The sequence below is a fragment of the Akebia trifoliata genome, chromosome 7 (assembly GCF_017979445.1).
Source record: "Akebia trifoliata isolate Shusen 1 chromosome 7, ASM1797944v1, whole genome shotgun sequence".
Taxonomy (NCBI): domain Eukaryota; kingdom Viridiplantae; phylum Streptophyta; class Magnoliopsida; order Ranunculales; family Lardizabalaceae; genus Akebia; species Akebia trifoliata.
Genome location: NC_141381.1, coordinates 9,335,458 through 9,358,644, shown reverse-complemented (window position 1 = coordinate 9,358,644; position 23,187 = coordinate 9,335,458). Strand labels below are relative to the sequence as shown.

At 36.7% G+C, this 23,187-nt stretch overlaps 1 protein-coding gene across 1 annotated transcript in view; it reads right to left on the bottom strand.

Annotated features, from left to right (window-relative positions):
• Positions 1–57: 57 nt before the first annotated feature.
• Positions 58–23,187, bottom strand: part of LOC147398185 (DExH-box ATP-dependent RNA helicase DExH3-like) — a 48,507-nt gene continuing 25,377 nt past the window's right edge. Inside the window, exons 11-19 of the mRNA XM_086447336.1 lie at positions 12,223–12,417; positions 5,197–5,400; positions 4,887–4,956; positions 4,631–4,779; positions 2,843–3,148; positions 2,632–2,691; positions 2,289–2,441; positions 2,062–2,172; positions 58–956 (exon numbers count right to left, since the gene is read on the bottom strand). Coding sequence (XP_086303462.1) covers positions 483–956; positions 2,062–2,172; positions 2,289–2,441; positions 2,632–2,691; positions 2,843–3,148; positions 4,631–4,779; positions 4,887–4,956; positions 5,197–5,400; positions 12,223–12,417 — 1,722 coding nt within the window. The 3' untranslated portion in view covers positions 58–482. The remainder of the gene's footprint in view (positions 957–2,061; positions 2,173–2,288; positions 2,442–2,631; positions 2,692–2,842; positions 3,149–4,630; positions 4,780–4,886; positions 4,957–5,196; positions 5,401–12,222; positions 12,418–23,187) is intronic.

The following is a 23,187-nucleotide window of genomic DNA, read 5'->3' as shown; positions in this document are numbered from 1 at the left end:
GCATGGAGCAGAAGCTTCTTTTACATTAGATTTAATTCCATGCAAGACTAAGAACTATTGAATGCAGAAAATATTTAACTAATATAAATTGGTATTTAATAATTAGAAACAATAAATGATAATAAACACAAATGGAAATTGGCACCTAATTTGGCAGTTTTGTATCAATCCGATTCCCTGTGGACCCAATATGAATGCAACCTCATACCGATTTCATCTGTATATCTTTATTGGTGTTACAAAGCGAAGTCATGTTCTTCAGCCCACGTCATTGGTGTTCCATAAGCTGTGTCACGTTCTGCCTGAGTAGATCAATCATTGTAGGAACCTCACATGTTGTAAGAGTGGCTCTATCCATAACTCCACAAGGATGGAATCCACAACAAATTTCAAGTTGAACCCAAAACTTTTCTCCTTCAAAGGTAATAATAGTATAAATTATAATTCTGACACCTCGTATACAGCTTTTTCGACTCTTGATTTCACGTTCTTCTCCGTTGTTTCTTCTTGCTAGGTTTCAACAACATTGACATATGGTCAATTTTTTCGGGACCTGGTTGGGTCTCACCCGTCAGCCATTCCAAAGCTTGAGCTGCTGCATCCTTTTCTGCAAGTTTCTTACTGTTGCAAGGCTGCCCCATGAACTCCATCCCATTAAATTCAACCTTGGCTCGGAACTGATTATTCTTTAGTTGTTTTATCTTGTAAATTGGGATATTGTGTCCTTCCCTAGTAAGGATTGTTTGTAGTTGTCCCTTGGTATTATCACCATTAGGCATACTCCTTGAAATCATCCCAGGTGGTGATAATTGTGTCATTGCACTCACTTTTGAGCGTTTTAAAATGGGCTGTCGACCGAAGACGAACTTACCTTCGCATTGGTCCTCGGAGAGAAGCAACCGCATTGCTGATAGGAGGTCTTTGTAGGGAAGGATGTCCATCTTGGGATTCAAAAGCTGTTGAGAGAGAATCATCCATGTAGAAAAAAGGAAAATAGTAAATCAGAAAAACACCAAATAAGCAAAGATACATTGTAAAGAATCAGGATCCAGAAAGGTGTCCCATTCCAATAGAATAGGAACGGTGTCTATGTGGCACATTTTGGTAGGAATTTAAGATACATTGGGCTCCTAACAAAGCCATTTTTCTATATGGCATCAGCCAATGTGCTTATTCTCTAATAAAAATGTGCCACGTAGACATTGTATTTTGCTATACGAATGCGACTCCATTGTAAATAACAATATAAGAGCCACCCAGAAAAAGTCACCAGCCTTAGTTTCAGCGTAGCTCTGTTCTGGAAAGATTAAATCATGCCTTCACCTCCCTGTGGTTTGGCATAATTCAATGTAGACCCCTAACATTTGGATAATTGCATGTACCTCCCCTATAATTATTTAATGGACTCATTTACCTCCCCCATCCGTCAACTAAATAGTTGAAAAAAGCCTCTTTACTTTTTGTAAAGGACCATTTTACCCTTTTTAAAATATTATTCATTTTTGTAAACAAAAATATCCCTGTAAAAGAATGGGTTCACATGTAAGAATGTGAATGCTTAGACGGGAACATTTTCTACTTAAAATTTTTTTTTTTTTAATTATAAAAAACAGATAAATTGAGAGGGTAAAATAGTAAAATAACATCTGAACTTTAACACTCTGTGAAAGGGGAGGTAAGCACAATTGTCAAAATGAAAGGGGGTCAACATGGAATAATGCCAAACCACAGGAGGTCAATGTGTGATTTACCCAAGATTAAATCCAGGATTGGAGCTATCCACTGTTTACCTTCCATGGGATGAGAATATGCCTATCCTCCGTATGCAAGTCACCGTGCATTCCCACATTTTGGGTAGGATAATAGCACTTTTTAGAATGGTGCATTTTACTTGACATTAAAGCTTATGAATAACATGAAGAGTGCCTAAGAGAAATATGCCCCCAAAGATAAAGATGAAAGTTCGCTTTTGTAACTTGTCGGCAAATGTTAAAAATCCTAAAATGATGGAAATGCTAGAAATTCAATTTATAATCAATAGTTTGGCTGTAATCCACCTACTTTGTATTGAATTAGTTCCTCAAGTTCTCTCTTTAGGTTGAGATATGTTTCCGCCAAGGCAGGCTTCATGAAGAACTCCAAGTACCCTCCTAACATTTTCAGGTGGCCATCCTGTAAAAAGCAGGAAATGATCTCAAAAAAATCCCGACGAAAGAAGTTGGACAAAAGATATTGTGCAAAAATGAAAGAACGGTCATAAGATAAATTTGAAAAGAGGATGAACTCACAAGTCCCCCACTGGAAACATTTCCCCCAAATAGGAGAACTACAGAATCAGATACGGCCGTTGAATCCCGAAGAAACACTGAGTTTACTTTCACCTTCTCATTGAAAACTAGCCATGGATATGGAATCTTCGGTTCCCAAGCATTGACTGAGCTCTAAAAGGAGAGAAAAAAAAGAAAAAAAATGGTTAACTCATTTAGAATTAAGAACACCCAGAAAACAGATGAACAAACTTTTGATGCATTACCCTGAAAATGATAAATAGTTTATGCATTGTGTATGTAAGAGGCACAATAATGTATTATGGAATCCAATAGATGCTGGAAAGACACTATTGACACATACCGAGTATAGATTGACCTGCCCATCCTCCATTGTCTTCAATGATATGGACTTTTTCTTGTTCTGTAGAAGTAATTTAGATCAATACAATTGAGGACTGAAAACCAAATTATATTATGTTTACAGGAAAAACACAAAAAAATAAAATTCAAAGAGGATGAATCAAAGGGAGAAAAATGAACATATATATATAAAGAAAGAATTAAAGAGTTACCACAACAGAACAAATTCCAGGATAGAGACCGGCAAAAATGACTGCTCGAACAAGATCATTGTCATCGCTCCATGCATTGCATGTGGTTGTGTCATCAACCAGGCCAGTGTCCTTCAGCAGTACAAAGAATTGCTTGCGAAGAGAATCAATAGCTTTCAGGGTTTGTGCTGAAAGAAAATTCTTCCAGCAGTATTCATATCCATTCTGCTCTCTTTGAGCATCTTTCCAACCATTGTAGGCTCGGATTAGTGCAATATGGTCACTACAGTCCCGGCCAGCAAAATGAGACTTCGCAGACTCTGCAAGCTGATAATTAAATGAATGTCCTCAGTACCATATATATTCTTGCTCATTCACTGTAAGAAAATTTTTTTTTCCTTTCTATATTTGTTATAAGTAGCAACTTCAAACTATAAATGAAGTTGCGAGTTTTTTTTGCTTTTATTTTGCACAGCACTGTATTTCTTGGTTACAAGATGAGTATGGCAATTGTGACCAACCATGTCATCTAAACATAGGCATCTCTACGTCGTAAGGAAAGAATTGTGGAAAAAAAATAAAAGTATCACAATAGAGCCAAGGAGTGTCAGAATCCCACACAAATTCGATGCAGGTAGTTCACCCTTTTAGAAGAGTCCATGCGATATCCAAATGGATATCATTAACTTTTAACATTTAGATGCCACCATGCAAAGTATGTAATGCTGAACGCAAATCAACGGTCAAGGGTTCTGACAAAAAAATTGTAATTATTTAGGTTCACTTATTTGGGTCTAGATTTTTTGTTTTATCGTTCGGGATTATTTTATATTAGTTATCTATTTAGTTTTCTGTTTTAAGACTATAATTTTATGTTTTTTGGGCCTATTTTCATGTTTTATTAGCCCATATTCTTAGTATAATATTTAGGGACAGTTCAGTAATTTTAGTTAGTTTTATATTTAAGTTTATTAGGGTTTGAAATTAAGAGAGAAAATTACAAAAATAAGGTTATTTATATGGTATTTTAGTTTGATTAGGATTCTTGATTTATTTTCTTTATATAGATAGTATTAGGTTTTTTTTTTTCTTTTAAACAAAGAATTTTGATGAATAAAGAATGAGTTCCCTTCATGGAGTGAAGTGAGTTCTCCACCATTCTTGATGTAATTCCTAAAAACCCTTGGTGTACTTCCAAGGTTCTGTCTTTCTATCATTTCTCCTTTTTCTTCTAATCTTTATATATATATTTTTTATTCTTTTACTTTTCTTGATTTTCTTTTAGTTCCTTGTTCTTGGTTTTCTAAAATTCTTGATTCTTGAAACCTACAAACCTCAACCCTTAATCCTTTCTCCATTCTCTTCACCTTTAATCCTTATCTTATGAATCTTAAACTTTAACCCTTGTCTCTATACTACAATAAGTGAAATAAAATTTTCATCTTACCTTTTGGATTTACCCTATCCAAACCCAAACTTAAATCCTTAATACTTACCCAAAATTCTCCTACCAAATTCCCTAATTCCCCAAATTTCTTTTCTACCTCACCATCCTACATCAGTATGCCATCCAAGGAAATTGAATCTCCTTTTATCTTCTGCTTTCTCAGTCCATTTTTCTTCTCATTAATTATAATAAAAATAAGAAAGAGTAAAAAATGCTAATAATTGAGTTAACAAACTATGAAAGGAATAGAAATAACAAGTTAAATATTTATTTTTTATAAGGAACACTAAAATAGCAAATCAACATATTAAGACAAGCCAAACAGGTGTAAACAACAAGCATACGAAGGCAAGTTTACTTACATCCTTCCTGTCAAATGGCATTAAGAATGGATCTCTAACGCTTAGACCAGTAACAACGGTTAGTATAGGGTCCAAGCATTTGAAAATGGCCCCAAATATGATCATCTTTCCAAGTTTGGGCTCCACTGGAAGCATTGACAAGTAGCGTCCTGACAAGTGTGTTGAAAAAAATGAAATACATGTTTCTTAAATATCACAGATATTGCAAAAGGTAATGAAGCATCCACATGGACAAGAAAATAAAGAGTTCACATACCTAGAATAGTAAGATTTTCCTTCTCATCCAAAGCCCCAATTACTTTCAAATATTCAACAGCATTTTGGACCTGAAAGATAAGCATGACTCAAAATTCTGAACAAGGCAAGTGTCAAACTCTTTGTTTTAGCAAGCTGAGGGAAGCATGTAAAAATACCATGTGCATGAAGAGAAAAACAAATATAGACACATTAACGAGAAAGGACTTGAAGAGAAAAAGTAATGAGAAAGGAACATGGTATCATGTTAGCAGTTTAAGAAATAGGTAAGGTTAGAACAGAACCAAACAAACAAAAATATTTAAGCTTACTGATAGTGGTTCTGGTGACTGCAAAGCTCTAGAAAGGAACTCTGAAATGCTTCCAAGCTGTAGACTCTTAATTTGCAAACAAAGAGACTGCAAAGGTGTCCTTAGAAGTTCTGGCAATTGGTAATCTGCAAAAGCGTTATATACACATTTGGGATAGAGATGGTAGCAGTCTCCAGGTTGAACACGACCAGCTCTTCCTCTTCTCTAGATCAAGGACACAAAAACCAATATCACTAATGAATGTGATAGATACAAAGATTGGTCAGACAGATAGAAAGGGACGTTTTGAATAACATAGATATGCACTTTATAGTCACCACCCAATGTTGTCAAATAGAACAAAATGTGTAAGGATTTTTCTTTTAGAGCGAGACATGCGTGAATCTCCATATGGTGACAAGTTCAAATTGTAATATACATATACCTTATCAAAAAAATTTAAAATTATATAATGAAAACATTTGAGTTCAGATCTATCATGAAAAAAAAAAAATCTCAACACTTCTTATTTGAGAAAGATAATGATTCATGAGGAAAAAAATACATCATGGCATTGATTCTTACCATAACTGTATTGTGAAGATTGATTGCTTCTTGTCATTTAGTAAAGTTGTCACGTCCAATATATATATATATATATATATATGGGTCCCATTCAGCAACAAACATTTTGGCAAAACATTTTTCAAAACATGGGTTAGAGGTTTTGAAATGGGCTGATTTTTGGTGAGGATGATCTCTACGGTGAGGAGATCATCCTTACAAAAAATCAGCCCATTCCAAAACTTCTAGCCCCAGTTTACAAGTTGAAAAATTGTGGACCGTCCATTTCTTGTAAATCATTTTTGATGGCGTTAGAAATTTTGGAATGGGCTGATTTTTGGTGAATATGATCTCCTCACCGTAGAGATCATCCTCACCAAAAATCAGCCCATTCCAAAACCTCTAACCCATGTTTTGAAAAATGTTTTGCCAAAATGTTTGTTGCTGAACATTTCCCTATATATATAGGGAAATGTTCAACACCCTAAGCTTTACCCTACACTTTAACAAATGTGTTTTGTCCTACATGGGTTAGAAGCATTGGAATGGGCTGATTTTTGGTGAGGATGATCTCTATGATTAGAAGATCATCCTCACCAAAAATCAGCCCATTCCGAAATTTTTAAGCCCATGTTTACAAGTTGAAAAATCGTGGACCATCCATTTTTTGTAAACCATTTTTGACGGGGTTAGAAGTTTTGGAATGAGCTGATTTTTGATACGGATGATCTCTTCACCATAGAGATCATCCTCACCAAAAATCAGCAGTGTCCAAAACTTCTAACCCATGTAGGACAAAACACATTTGTTAAAGTGTAGGGTAAAGCTTAGGGTGGGGAACGGGACCCATATATATATATATAGATCAAGTCAACTAAGGTTGATTGAGTCAACCATTGTTGACTCAAGTCAAGTCAACTCCGGCCAAACAATTTTGACTAAGTCAAATTGACCAAATTCTAACTTTCTAGGAAATTTGAAAAGAATTAGAAATTTTTTTTTTCAATATCTAGATATTATTTGAAAATATCTAATATTGTGTCAGCTGATTTTTTTTTTTTTTTGTTTCACATTTTACACAAAGAAGAAAGAGAAAAGTAAGAAGGCAAAGGAAGAGAAAAGAAAAAAGGAAAGAAAAAGAAAGAGAAATAAGGAGGTAGGCCCTTCCAATTTTTTTTGATAGCCTTAGGAATATTTTAAGAAAAGAATTTCTAAATTTTGTAGTTTAAAACATAATTTTTTTTATATTTATGATTTAGTAGTTTTAAAACAAAAAATTGGTTTGTAATTATTCTCAACAGCATGCACACATTCTATAAATATTTATATTACTATTTTTATGAATTTAAAACATATTAATAGTTGCTACTTTGTTTAAAAAGAATTTAGTACATGCTTGTAGTTACTTTATACGTATTTATACATGTTAAAAATAAAATACAGCAACTATGAAAGTTGATGTTTTTGTATAATATTTACACTATGTATATTAGATTGAATGCTCAAAACATTTGTTACTTTATACGTATTTTGTACTTATCAAAAAAGAAAATACAACAACTATATAAGTTGTTTTACACACAATTCATATATTTTGTTCATATTTTATAGACATGCATGATTTTGAATAAGTTAAACTAGTTGACAATTTACTTTACTTGTTTTGGTGATGGATTTCTAAGAAATATTTCTAAGTAAAAAGATGGGTAAAAAAAGTAATTTATTAAAATAAAATATAAGAACGAACTATCAATTGATTGTTGTGTTTTTAAAATACCAGTTGGTGAGATATTTCGACGTATGCCGTGTAAGACATGAATGAGAGAAATGCTTCGACTAATGGTCGTGTAAGACACGAAAGAAAGAAAAAATAAAAGAGAGATGAAACTGTACATTTAAGAGTGGACTGGGTATTTAAAACACGTGTATGTTTTACTTTCAATACTTTTGAAAAGAAAATAAATACCTATATGTAGTATTTTAGTGATTTATTAAAGAGATTGTGAAAACTTATAAAGAATAACGTGCTGTGACATTTTTCGGAACGATGTATTATTCTAGGATAACAACTGCGTTGTTTGAATTCTTATGTATTATGGGATGCATAAGAACACATCACAACAGGAATCCAGGAATTTTCTTTCTATCTATAATAGAGATCAAGATGTAGATAGTTGCATGATTGATAGAGATTATCAAGGATCACATGCACAGTAGATTGGCATAGATGAAGATAACTAGTTAATGATCATTAATAGTCTAAAGTAGTCAAGAAAGAGTGACCTACTTGATTTGACCCGTTTCTTAAGGCCTTGGTCAATGGTCAATCTGAATCAGAAAATAACTACCTAAATTGTGGCAAAGGCTAGCCATAGAATCAAGAACTAACGGTGGGGTTCTACACTGGTGAAGTATTGGAATAATCGTATTTTGACTGAAATGTTCACATCAGTCGTAACTCTCAACTCTCTATTATTAGTACTCTATTATTTGATGTTATATTATGAACAATTGTTTCTTCAGATTTTTAATTGTGTTTCAATTTCCTACTAGATTTTATGACATTGGTGCTCAATTATTTTCAATTATGTGTTAAATATTAAACATGTATGATTTACGAATTTCTAGAATGTTTAAACTGCATATAGGGTACTATTATTTAAAATTGTAAGATTCCCCTACTGGATAACTCCCCTGTTACTCACCCTTACGACATAACAAATTTCGGGAGCACCTGATTTAGGTGATCCTTCCGAAGATACTCAATGTCATGGCTTTATAGATAATCAGTCCAAGCTTCCAGGTGTGGAACATTGGTACTATTGATGAGTTTTGACCTAGAGTTGGGTTTGAGTCTTTTGCTGTCATTTTCTTATATAGCTACAAACACGGTATTATGTCGTTATTGTTTTATATATATGTCAAGTGTATTGATGTTTGAGGATACATATCTGTTTTGTTGGATAATGATTAGGTATGAAATATAGTTATTTATTTGTCGTTTACGCTTATATATTGACTATTATGATATGGGTTATATATCATGCCTCTTGATTCAACTTGGGAATCATGGGGATTCGGGTTGAGTTTTTGGGGCGTGACAAAAGTAGTCCTAACGATAAAATGGAACAATATAGAAAAGAGAGGCTAGAGATATCCTTATTTGTACTTATCAAAAACCAATATCCTTTTCTGTGTAAATATTTACAGACAAAATCCTATTAGAACCATGCCCATACCGATAACCACTTGGACGTGACATGTAAACGCCTATAGCCTTTAAAGGACCTTTGTAATTTAACATATATCTCAAAAATGATAGAAAACTATGTTTATGTAACTAAAAAAAACATTTTTTTTTTCTGAATAGAAACAAATAGCAAGGAGCATGTTATAAATATATTCAATACAAGTAATAAAAAAAATTTCTTTTTTGTGGTGTTCAAAGTACTGGAAAAAAAATCAAAACAAAAAAATAAACTTGTAAAATTCAAACGATGAAACCTGCCTAAATCATAAAATCAATGCAAATGGTAGGGTTTTCATATGAAAGTATCTGAACCCACGATTCAAATTGTATGGTTAAGATTTGATTTGAGAGGTTGGATTCAATTTGTAAACAACCGCACAGGTGGTGGAGCAATGTCGAGAAACTTGGGTCTCTCCAAGGTCGTGAGATCGATCCCTCTCCCCCCTTCCCCCACTGAGCAATTGTACCCGATACACAAGTTTGTGGTGGTTGGGTGAATCTAGAGGGACTAGTCCTACTTGCAAAGGTGGTAGGGACAACCTAAGTTGTACGGAAAAGAAAAAAAAGCTAAATGTGGGATTGTAAAATGGTTCCTACTAAACAAACACATGATCTATATCTAGCATATTACATGAAAATGTATCTTCATGGTGGAAAGGATTAAAAAGAGCACAATTATTAGGTGTTCTTGAACAATCTGTTTGTGCATGTATGCAGAAAATAAAAATAAATAAATAAATAAATAAGAGGCATTGCTAGCTTGGCTACGATTGTGGACAGGGTTGAGGTTTGGGTTGATCAAGAACATTGTAGAGTGTGGGAGGGGTCTCGTGATGGAAGCTTCTTGGTTAGAATGTTTTAATCATTCGTTGGTGCAAGAAAATAAAAATCGATTTCCGGCTGGTGTCATTTGGGTACAAAGGTCCCTTCTAAGATTTCATCTTCTTATGTGGTCGATGGTGTTGGGTAAAGTTCTTACCACAGATCAGTTAACTAAAAGAGGTTTTTATGGGTCCTAATCGTTGTTGTCTTGGTAATAGAAGTGAGGAGTCGATTGATCAAATCTTCTTTTTTTATAAGTATAATTTTTATTGATGGAAAGACAAGAAGTCCTCAGAAGATGCAAAGAAACTAAGAAAAGAAGAAAAATAAGGACAGCAAAGCAAACAAAGAACAAAGCAACTACTCCCTAGTAACAGTTTCCCATCTAAAGACAAGATCTTCAAGACACAACAAGTTTGGTCGCATTTCCTATATCTTTTTGGAGTTGGATGCCTTCCTCAGTCCATTCAGACCCTCTGTTGTTCTTGGCAACAAAGAAAGAAATTTAAGAATTTTCAATGGCAAGGCTAATTCTGTGCAAGACATTGTAGTTTCAATTTTAGCCCTTTTCTTTTACTTGTGTCAAGTGTTTGGAGAATTTAGGGGTGTTTGTTGACAATTTTGTGGGGGAGATGAGTGTGATCTTGAGAATTCTCATAGTGGGATTGGGTTCTATTCTGGGGTTGGTCACCTCCACCACCTTTCTTCAATGAAATTTCTATTGATTATCAGAAAAAGAAAAGGCTTAATATTTCTTTTTTTAAATTCAAAAGACAAATCTCAAGTCATCAAAGGAAATTGCAAGAGAGGGATTACTGCATAATTAAGGGGACAAATAAGAATATGCATAAACAGAAATTATATGAACCTTATTAAGATATCTACTGTATACAAACAAAGCAGAAGGTCGAGTAGACCTACCTCAATAAATACAAAATCCTCAAATAAAATCCCCTCAAACTCCATGGATAACTTAGATCTAGAGAAAATGAGAACAATTTTGAAAAGAACGCGATGATGAGAACTTTCTTCAAAGGCCATTCTATTTCTCATATAATAAACATTTTTAATTATTTTTCTTTTAAATTAGAAAATATAGGATACTTGTAGTTTGTAGGTCTGTTTAGTTGTTTTAAATTTATCAACTTAAATGACATGACCATGAGCATTTAAATGTGCAAGCCTGACTATGAAATTCATTATCATCATTGAAGCCTTGTCTCTAAGGTTTTGAATAAGGCTTAACGAATCTTGTTCCTTCATTCAATTTTGTCCAGAACCATGTCTTGTTTTATTGTGTGTTCCTACCCACTTTCACTAGGGCTTTAATTGCCATTCGTTGAACATGCCCAAACCATCTCAATCGACTTTCTCCTAGTCCATCTCCTATTAGAGCTACTCTTACATTTTCTTGAGCGTGTTTATCTATAAGTTTAGCTTTCCAAGTCTTTCCACTCAGCATCCTCATTCTGCTACCCTCAATTTACTAACATGATGCTTCCTGACCACCCAACGTTTAGCTGCATAAATCACAGTTGATCTTGATGTCTTCATATAAAACTTTCCTTTTAGTAAGCTTGAATATGAATGCGGTTCTTACATAACTGTGTCAACATATGCTGAACGCTATTGATATTTCTTTTCTTACTCCAAGTGGTTGTTCATTTTAATATTAAGAGTTACAAGTGTGTATTTGAGTTTTTTATCATGACCTAAGAATTTAAAGAAAGTATTCTTTTGGAGTCCATAATATTTCCATAATTACTAGAATTTCCAAATTTCTACACCGAGCCATATATTTCCATTTCCAAGCTGATAGAAACATGGACCAAAGTTGAAATAAGAAGATCGGTCACAGAAAATAAAAAGAGAGTGGAACTTAAAATTTCTTTTTTATTTTTCTGGGATTAGGAGAAATGTGACTTGAGTTCTGCTTGTGTAGTGTTTCTTTCACATTACAATGCCAGTCTCCCCCCTCCCAAAAAAAAAAAAAAAAAATTCATTTCATTTCAGGTTGGCAACTGGTGTAAAAAACTTCACCATCTCCCAACAAGAAGCATTATCCTCCATTCCATCCACTTCAGGGAAGACATGACTTCAGACAGAACTGAATGAATCTTCCATTCAGCCAAACCGGATTTTTGAGAGAAGGCATTGATGACAATGAAAGTAAAATGGAACTTGGATTAAAATTTCAATATGCAGAATACTTAACCAGAATTGAGTGCCAATTATGATTGTATTTTGTTTTTTTTCCTTCTCTTTTTTTTCCATTCTATTTTTAATTTTTTTGATAAGTCGTTAAGATACGAATAGAAATATCATCATGCAAGCACCACACACACACACACATGCAACAACCACTAGATCATATGTTAAAGATCAAATTTTCAACCAGAAGAGAATCTTACTTGCCGAGCAGCAGCCTTTGAGATCCATGAAGGAAGCAAACAAGGAGTGTTATTCAATGCATCATAAGATGTTTCTTTTGCCTTTCCACAATCAACAACAAAAACCACATCGTTAATGGTAATACTTGTCTCAGCCATGTTAGTAGCAAGCACAATTTTCCTCACTCCATCTTCAGGCTTATCAAAGATTAATCTCTGCATGCAAATGAAATAAAAATTTAATCAGCAATTCCAGGAGTATAAATTATTAGTTGGCAAGTTTACAATTAATACATAAAAGATGGCTACATGTTCAATGAAGAAACATAAATACAAAATTCTGATACTGAAGTATAAGCTATGGAAAAGTAAGAGCTTTGACACACAAAAGTTGGTCAGACCGAAAGTTCATAGGCATAAGCATAGTTGTACCAAGAAAATAACTATTTATATATAAAGTGAAATTAATAGAAGTGACAGTATGTGGACAAGGCACTGGATCTTGACGGCTTCTCTTTGGGTTTTCTCTAAAGAGTTATGGGATGAAGCAAAGAGGGTTCTGCTGAATTTTGATGAGTACTTTAATAGTGAATTATTTAACAATAAAACAACGAAATTCAACATCTCCAACTTTTCAGGGAAAAAAAATGTTTCGAGGCCTAAGAGTTCTGACAATTACTTTAGCTGGAAGCTTGTCCACAATCATTCTAAATTCCTTTCAGTGACTCAAAAGAGGAACTTGATTTCAAGGTTACCATGACTGGAGAGGCTTTCGTGAAGAGAGGTATAGAGGCCCGGTTTGTAGGTTACATTTGTAAAGACATACAACCATGAGTATTTGAACGTCCTTGATTACATAATTGAACAGGAAGTATTAAAAAGTTGGATATCCAGGATTATTACTTCAGTTTATTTTGTGCCAAAGGTGTGCACCTAAATGTTTCTTCAAAACAAGGAGCTTAAGACAAGGTGATATCCTCTCTCCTTTCTTATGCGCGCTTGTAATGATTGCTAAAAGTAGGACGTTAAAGATATTGAAGAACATTCATCTACTTATAGATTAACATGTGGAAAGTACAAGACTTAAAGAGCTTAATGTGGACAAATTGAAAAAAGATTCCTGAAATGAAAAAAAAAAAAAAAAAGAATTAAATATAAGTAAAAGTTAAAAAATAAAAATAAAAACAGTTTACATGGTCATAAGCTTTTTCCATATCAATTTAGTAGCAATTTCCACAATACTCCACACATTTATTAGCAATAAACAACCCCTAGAATTTGTCTTCTAGTCAAAAGCTCCCTGTTCTATGGAATTATGTTAGGGAGGAATGTTTTTATTTGGAAGCCAATAGTTCAGCAATAATTTTTACAGATTCCACCTGCCAAACTAATTGGATGAAAATCGAAGATATCCTCCGCTCCACTTTTCTTGCTCCAGTTTTCTTGATGGCCATAAACACAAAAGCATTGTTTGATCCATAATCCAAAAAAAGCTTCACCATGGAACTCTCCAATCATTCTCATCATAACCCTCCTTGAATATATCCCAACATGATTTAAAGGAAGTCATTGAGTATCCCTCCGGCCTCAGATCTTTTAGTCCATCTATTTTGTAATTACCTCCCAAACTTCTTCCTCCTCAAAAGGTCTCTCCAACCAACTTCTCTGCAATTTCTGAATACAAACGAATTGAAGACCATCTAAAGTTGAACTTATATCGTGTGGCTTTGAATATAACTTCGAATAAAACTCCACCACTCCTTTGTTATGTCGTCCTCGTTATCCTTCACCTTCCTATTTGTCCTTAACTTAAACATAGTTTGCTCTATTAATAGCATTGACTTTTTTTTTTCTATCAACAAAGATAATTTTATTAAGAGAAAGAAAAAGAAGGGGGGTTGAGAGGACCAACCCAAAACAAACAAAAGAAAGCAACAAAACTCTCACGACAGCGAACAAACCTTATCCCATCTCAGAACAAAATCTTCAAAGAAGACCTCCCTAAAGACCTTATAAAGTTTGCTCCAAGAAAACAAGAACTCTAAAATAGAAAGAACTAAACCCTCCAGCGTTGAATCTTTTCCTTAAAAAATGCAGCGGTTACAATGAGTCCAAATACCCCAACAAATTGCGAAAGGAACCAAGAACCACAATATCCATTTAGAAGACAAGAAAGAACCACCCCACGTCAACCAAGACTCCAAAGCCGACTTGATTGAGCTGGGAAAACATCCCACGATACCAAACAAAGATAAAAAATGCGACCACATGTGGTGAGCCACCCGACAATGAATAAGTGATCTACCGATTATGCCTGAGATTTGCACATACAACACTGATTTGGTGGAATAAAACCTCTCTTAATAAGCTGATCCATAGTTACGAGTCTCCCTAAGGCCGTCATTCAAATAAAAGTCAAAATCTTCAGAGGAATCTTACCACCCTAGACGAAAGAATGAGGAAAAGACGGTGTTGTATTAGGAACAATACCATCATACAAAGACTTGACTGTAAAGTTTTCATCCCTAGTACCTCCCCATACTCTCTGATCTTTCGAAGAGCTCTCCATGCAACTATTCTCCACCAAAGAAATTAATGTCCCAAGATTATCCACCTCCCAGTCATTAAAAGATCTTCTAAACCCAAAATCCCAATTGATCACCCCATTCTCAAAGCTTTTGAAGCACGAGATAACTTGATTCTTCTTTAACGACAAAGTAAAGAGATTCGGGAAAACAATCCTTAATAGGACCATTCCCACACCACCAATCCTCCCAAAATCTCACCTTACTCCCCCTCCTCACCTTACATTTCACTTTCGTAAGATACGGAAGTCTTTTAAGAATACCTTTCCACACCCAACACCCTGACGCACTTATAGCCGAACCACTCTCCCACTCATTTACGTTCACCCCATATTTTCCATCCAAAGCCACTCCCCCAGCAGTGCTGAATTCATGTAACCAAAATTACGGAAACCCAAACCCCCATTCTTCTTAGGCAAGCATAACTTTCTCCAACTCACCCAATGATGTTTTTTAAAACCCTCTTTACCGTGCCACAAGAAGTTCCGGGAGATTCTGTCAAATTGCACTTCCACATTCCTAGGTAGTGAGAATAGCGAGAAAGTGTAAATGGGGATACTAGCCAAAACACCTTTAATGAGAGTGATCTTTCCCCCTTGAGCCAATTCACCTTTGCTTTAAGTTTCCAACTTCACTTCCAGATTAGAAATTCTGAGGAACACTCTCTACCTAGATGTATACTCACGAATTTTTTCCAATATAAGCCTTCAAACTCCTTACTATCTAATCAGCCAATCTCTTCAAGAACCAGCCTTCTCTTCTTGTCAACTCTCCTGAATTCGACCCTAGAGATGTAAGCATCTATACATAGACAATAAAGAAAATGGATGAAGAATTGTGATTCCAAGAAAATGATATTATAGCATGCTTTGTTCAAAACCTCCTACCCATGTTAACCAGGTAATGCGGCACTGTAATGACCTGAAATCCTAAAATGTATCTCGAGAAAAGAATTTTAGATCCGTGCATTGATTTAAAAGTTATCAAATCCTCGAGTTTCGCATTAGATATTTTCCCAATAGGTAAACGACACCTTAGAGACGTAATTTAAGGAAACCGATCATACCATTAGATTCGTGTCGAAAAATCACCCAAAATAGAGTATAAGTTTGTCCAATTTGGCATTCGGGAAAAACAATTCCCAAAATGACAAGTATGTCCCAACTTAAGTGATATAAATATCTAAATTCTATTAGAAAAATCAGATTTTTCTTATTCTTCTCTCCAAACAAATCTCAACCCTTTTCCTTCAATATTTGAAACTCAGATCTACGCCAAACGAGAACAATCCGAGCTTAGGCGTAAGAAGGAAAGTTGTTCCTCTCGCCAAGGGTCACGTGTGGACGCAAAGAAATCCGATTTTCGCCGGAAGAAAAGTTTGGAGATTGGCCGGAGGCGATTTTAAAGTTCGTTCAACCGTTGAAATTAGCTTGAGGTAGGTTGCCTTCCTTTCTACCTTCTAGTTATGCGATAATTTCATAGAAAATCCATATGATTGTTGATAAATCGATTGTTTAATTAAGTTTATACATATTTGAATGATTTGAATCATGTTTGCATGCTTATTTATGATTGGTTTTAGTTCATTTGATATAATATAATCATTTTATAGTTAGTATAATATTTGAATCGATTTTGGTTGAGTTTCAACGAAAAATAACGAAAAATCAGCAATTCGGAAAAGTATCCGAATGTTGAGTTTGGTTCTAATTTATTTTGTGTTGCTTCCATATAGTTTGTATACCCATTTCCTACATTTATTTCATTAAAACTAATTAAGTATTACTTTAAGTTCTTTAATAAATAAATAAATAGTTCGTTTTCAATTTCGACTTTGAAAAATCATTTTTTTTTTAACACTTAGTTAAATTTTTCATAGATTTTCAGCTTTTATGTCTTATGGTTTTATCTTTGTTTTCAAGTCTCTCGACTCAACCAAAACCATCGAATGGAATTGGTTGATGCTTTATGGATTTCGAATTACTTTAAAAGCAAAAATTACTTTAATAGATATGTAGGAAATTAGATGATAGATTAATCGATTTAATTGATGGATAGATAGAGAGAATGTATGTTCTCGACTGATTGATGGGACAGTGCCTCCAGTTCTACGTAGTGGCCATGCCACGTAAAACGTGATAGATAGATAGAGGGATGAGATGGTTGATGGATGGAAATGACAGATAACTGTCACTGGAAGGCACTACCAGAATTTGTTTGTATTTTCGATTAAAAAGAAATGATATATTATATACAAAATAAATTATTTTGTTTACCAGTAAAGGTTTGTAGAAAACCCATAAAGAGTGACGCGTTGCTGTGTGTTCGGAAGCGGCGAGTCAATCTAGGATAACACTAGATGTCATATGCTCTTCGGTAGTATGGGATACCTTAGAGCATATTACAGCTTATGAAATCCGGGAATTTCTCCAACTTATTTTCTGGGGAACGTTGTGTGTAAAGGCGGTCTCTGTATAGTGTAGAGATAGGCGGGGTTCACATGCATTGCCTCTTGATAGGCTTCGACGCGAGGGGTCTCCTGGGCTAGTTAGTGATCACTATTAGTCTGTAGTCGTCAAACGGTCGACCTCACCGTTAGTTGAACTCAGTATTGGGTTCTTGGTCAACGGCCAGTCTGAGCCGGATAAATGGTCATCCAACCGTGGTATGCTAGACCGGCCACAAAATCAGATTATAACGATGGGATTCCACATCGGAGGTTAAGTTTGGAATATCGTATTGCCATAGCCGAGGCGGTTATATCGGCGTGTTCCTCTGCTCTCTTATCGATTACACCGCCGTGTTCTTATTATGTATCTTTTTCTTATTTTGTAATGATTGATAGATGTTTTCATTTAAAAGATGCATATGTTACTTTAAATGATTGAAAATGATAGATTGAAAGTTATTATAACTGTTTCCTGAGTATGCTTAGACATTTATCGTATGTTACATTATGAAAACTTGCATTATTTAATTGTTCAACTGATTACTCGTGCAAGTATGACTCGTTGTTAGAACGGCGTTCATCCTGCTGAGTAACATTCCCATGTTACTCACCCTATCCTTCCCCTTTCAGATTATGCAACTTTTGAAGAACCGTTCTTTGAAGAGTATTTTGAGGAGGTCCTCGAGGAGGATCAGATTGATGTCTTGCCGCCGCCATGTCTTTGAGGACTAGTAGAGGATCTTAGCGGTTTTTGGTTGTAGATAAGAAACATGATAGTTTAGAAATTTTTGTAACCTGATGAATTATGAGATTAAAGATCTTGACTTATATCAGTGTTTGTCGATTTCTTCTGTTTACTCTAGACTCTCGTATAGATGTTAGTTTAATGTTTATTCCGCTGCGTGTATTTTCTTTTCATAAGTATTATTATTTATGAATGTTCTGTTAGATTGTGTGATTGATTACCTCACACCTCGAGATTTTAACCGATGAATCATAGGGATTCGTGTTGGGATTTCGGGGCGTGACAGCGTGGTATCAGAGCTCAATATTAGTTCCGGATGGGACGAGAGCTCTTCTGTGTCTAGAAATCTGTTAGAGTCTAGATTGGAGATAAGATTAGGAATAATAGGAAATTCCTTAAGGATATGAAGTATGAGACAATAGTTATTTGATGAATTAATGGACTAAGTAGTATTAAATGGAATATGTTTGAATGCATAAATGTTTGATGTGTAATTAGTACTCTACCTAAAGTTTGATGAAATGTCTTTTGGATTTGGAGAAATTATAAAGATTGTTCAATTGCAGATTGGATTAGATGGCAGGCAGAGGTAGGCCAGGCAAGAGGTCCCAACCCACAGATGCAGGGACATCTGAGGCTAGACAACCAACAGAAATGGAATTGATGATGCAAGCCATAACGGCGATGTCTCAGAACCAGGAAAGAATACAAGAAAGGCAGATGAAAATGATAGAAGATCAGGCAGTCTTGATGAGACAGTTGACTGGGATGATAGGGAGCCAGAACCAGTCAGGTGCACATATGCCTGAGGTTGCTCCAGAGCACACCCCTGACTCCACACCTGATCAGAGTATACCCCCACCTCCACCAGCACAGGTACCGAGACATGTGCAGTTGGTGCGACCACCATATCAGGGTCTTGCGGGTGCTCTTTTGAGAGAGTATAGGAGTATGAGGCCACCCAGCTTTGATGGAGTTGCGGACCCCACAATGGCGGAAGAATGGTTGGAAGAGTCCGACAAATACTTGTGCACTATGGAGTGTTCAGACACCCAAAAAGTCTTGTGTGCCTCTTTTATGCTTCAGAGGGGTGCAGCACATTGGTGGACTTCGGTAAAAGACAACCAACCGGAGATTCAGAACAATTGGACGATCTTTCAAAGAACGTTCCTAGAGAAGTATGTTCCCACTAGCTCCAGGGACAGAAAGAGGATGGAGTTTGATCGGTTGGCACAAGGTAACATGACTGTGGACCAGTATGAGTCTCGCTTTACCCAATTGGCTCGTTATGCTCCCGAGCTGATTTCCACCAACCAGATGAAAGCAGAGAAATTTGTTAGAGGGTTGAAAGTCACTTTCAGGAGTAGGATGGCAGCCTTCGAGGTTACTAGCTACTCCGAAGTGGTCACAAGAGCCCAAAGGCTAGAACGGGCAGATGAGGTCATTCACGAGCAGAGTGTTGGGATGAGGACAGTACCCCCACCAGCCAAGAGACAGATGATTTACAGGCCCAGTAGTTCAGGACAGCAGTGGACTACCCAACCACAGGGTCAGAGCAGTTACCGACCCCCAGTATCTACAGGCCAGTTTCCACAGAGGACAGTAGCACCAGTGCAGGGCAGGGGTCAGGCTACTCGTTCACAGAGTCAGATGACTAGAGGCCAGGGACAGACTTCGAGGCCTCAAGTTCAGACTGCTAGACCTCCACTACCGTCGCAGAGGGCACCTACGGGTCAGGCCAGTAGAGAGCCGGTTAGATGTTATGAGTGTGGAGAGTTGGGACATCTGAGGAGACAGTGCCCCAAAATCCCCCAGCAGACCCGTGATTCGATGACTCAGGCTAGGGTCTATGCTATGACGCAAGCTGACACTACAGCTTCAGAGGATGTGGTGGAAGGTATAATTATGTTATATAACTGTTTAGCACATGTATTGATGGATTCAGGTTCCACACATTCATTTGTATCTTCTAGCATGGTAGAAAAGTTAGAACTTCCTACAACAGACACCAATAGGACACTTTCGTTGATGACTCCCCTGGGAAACAAAACAATGCCACATCGAGTGTGTAACTCGTGCATTCTCAAGATAGGAGATAGTTCATTTGAACTGAACTTGATAGTCTTAGAACTTCGAGATTTCGACATCATCTTAGGCATGGACTGGTTAGCTGCATACCATGCGGTTATAGATTGTTATGCCAAGACAATTAAGTTTGGTGTGCCGGGACAGCCAGAGTTCAAATTCAAGTTTAAGGGAATTCGGAATCGTGTAATCCGAGTGATAGAACCATCTAGGAATGGGACTGATTGGGATAGTTTGTATAGCATGAATGCTATCGTTAGTGAGATGAAAGAAGAGTCACTAAAGGTGGAAGCAATCCGAATAGTATGTGACTATCCCGATGTCTTTCCTGCAGAGTTACCTGGGTTACCCCCAATCAGGAAGATTGACTTCTCAATCGAACTGATTCCAGGAACTAGACCCATATCGATTCCACCTTATCGAATGGCCCCAGCAGAAATGAAGGAGCTAAAAAGTCAATTGGAAGAGTTGACAGGTTTGAGTTTCATTCGTCCGAGCAGCTCGCCTTGGGGTGCTCCAGTTTTGTTCGTAAAGAAGAAGGATGGGTCAATGAGATTATGCATTGACTATCGAAAACTGAACCAAGTGACGATAAAGAACAAGTATCCGCTCCCCAGGATTGATGATCTGTTTGATCAACTAAGAGGTGCCAAGTACTTCTCAAAAATTGATCTAAGATCGGGATACCACCAGTTGAGGATCAAAGAGGAGGATGTTTCGAAGACAGCATTCCGAACTCGGTTAGGGCACTTTGAGTACCTAGTAATGCCATTCGGTTTGACTAATGCACCTGCGGTGTTTATGGATCTCATGCAGCGAGTGTTTTGGGATTTCTTGAATGTCTTCATTATCGTCTTCATTGACGATATCTTGATCTATTCGAAGACGGAATTTGAGCATGAGGATCATTTGAATGTCACACTTCACAGGTTGCGCCAAGAGAAGTTGTATGCTAAATTCTCTAAGTGCGAATTCTGGTTAGATGAAGTGAAGTTCTTGGGTCATGTGGTTTCCAAGAATGGGATATCGGTGGACCCTTCGAAGATTGAAGCGGTTATGAACTGGCAGAGGCCTACTACAGTTACTGAGATCAGGAGTTTTCTTGGACTTGCGGGATACTACCGTAGGTTTGTAGAAGGCTTCTCGAAGATAGCTTCGTCATTAACGAAGTTAACTCAGAAAGGGGTCAAGTTTGAATGGACCGATAGTTGCGAAACAGCATTCCAGGAGTTGAAGACTCGACTAACCACGGCACCCGTTTTGATAGTCCCTAAACCAGGAGAGAAATATATCATTTATGCTGATGCTTCTCATACGGGACTTGGGTGTGTATTAATGCAGGTTGGTCAGGTAATTGCTTATGCATCGAGACAGTTGAAGAACCACGAGAAGAACTATCCGACCCATGATTTAGAGTTGGCGGCTATAGTGCACGCACTCAAGGTTTGGAGACACTATTTGTATGGGGAGACCTTTGAAGTGTATTCAGATCACAAGAGTCTCAAGTATTTATTCTCGCAGAAGGAATTAAATATGAGGCAGAGGCGATGGATGGAGTACCTGAAAGACTATGACTTTACATTGCATTACCATCCTGGTAAGGCCAATGTAGTAGCAGACGCTTTAAGTCGTAAGAAAGATGGGGTGTTTGCTCACATAAAGATTGAGGAATGGAAAATGCTAGAAACTGCAACTGATTACGCATTCAACATTCCCTCAGAAACAGATGAACAGAAATCCTATGTAGCTCACATGAGAGTACAACCCCAGATTGTTGAAAGGGTTATTGAAGCGCAGAAGATTGATACGGAATTGGAAGGGTACCAGGAGAAAGCAGAGGACTTTGGTGAGCAGAGTTGGAGGATTCATGATGATGGTAGTATACGGTTCAAGAGTAGACTTTGGGTTCCTCACAACGCCTTGTTGAGGAAGGACATAATGGATGAAGCCCATAAGTCGCATTTTTCTATTCATCCAGGGAGTACCAAGATGTATCAGGACATGAAAAGAAATTTTTGGTGGCCAGGAATGAAAAAGCACATTGCCCAGTATGTGAGTCGTTGTATGATATGTCAGCAAGTAAAGGCTGAGCATAGGAGACCTGCAGGGTTATTGCAACCACTTCCTATTCCAGAATGGAAATGGGAGCACGTGACTATGGATTTTGTTAGTGGGTTGCCGAAGGCCAGTGATGGGATTGATGCTGTATGGGTGATCGTAGATAGACTTACTAAGTCTGCTCATTTTCTACCTATCAAGATGACTTACACTGTGGATAAGCTGAGCAGGATTTATGTATCAGAGATTGTGAAGTTACATGGAGTCCCAGTTTCTATTGTATCTGATAGGGATCCACGTTTTACATCTCAATTCTGGCAGAGTTTTCAAGTTGCATTTGGTACGAAGCTGAAGATGAGTACAACATTCCACCCACAGACTGATGGGCAGTCAGAACGTGTTATCCAGATATTGGAAGACATGTTGAGGGCTTGTGTACTAGATTTTGGAGGTAACTGGAAGAATCACTTGGCAATAGCTGAATTTGCCTATAACAATAGTTACCAATCTAGTATAGGCATGGCACCATTTGAAGCGTTATATGGCAGACCATGCAGATCGCCAAATTGTTGGGCAGAAGTCGGAGATAGTATTCTGTTGGGCCCCGACATCGTCTTGGAGACTACTGAGAAGATTAAGACAGTTCGAGAAAGGTTGCGGGTAGCACAGAGCAGGCAGAAAAGTTATGCAGATCATCGTCGACGACCATTAGAGTTCGTGATCGGTGATTTTGTATTCTTGAAGGTTTCTCCTAGAAGAGGAATCAGTAGGTTTGGGATTAAGGGTAAACTAAAGCCGAGGTATGTAGGACCGTTTGAGATCATAGACAGAGTTGGCACGGTTGCATACAAGTTGGCTTTACCTGCTCAGTTAGAAAGGGTTCATAACGTATTTCATATATCGATGTTGAGAAAGTATGAACCGGACCCATCCCACGTTATTGACTGGCAGTCCTTGAATCTAGAGGAAGACATATCGTTATGAAGAGGGGCCAATACAGATTCTTTACCGTAAAGAGAAAATGTTGAGGTCACGAGTTATTCCGTTAGTTAAGGTGCTTTGGA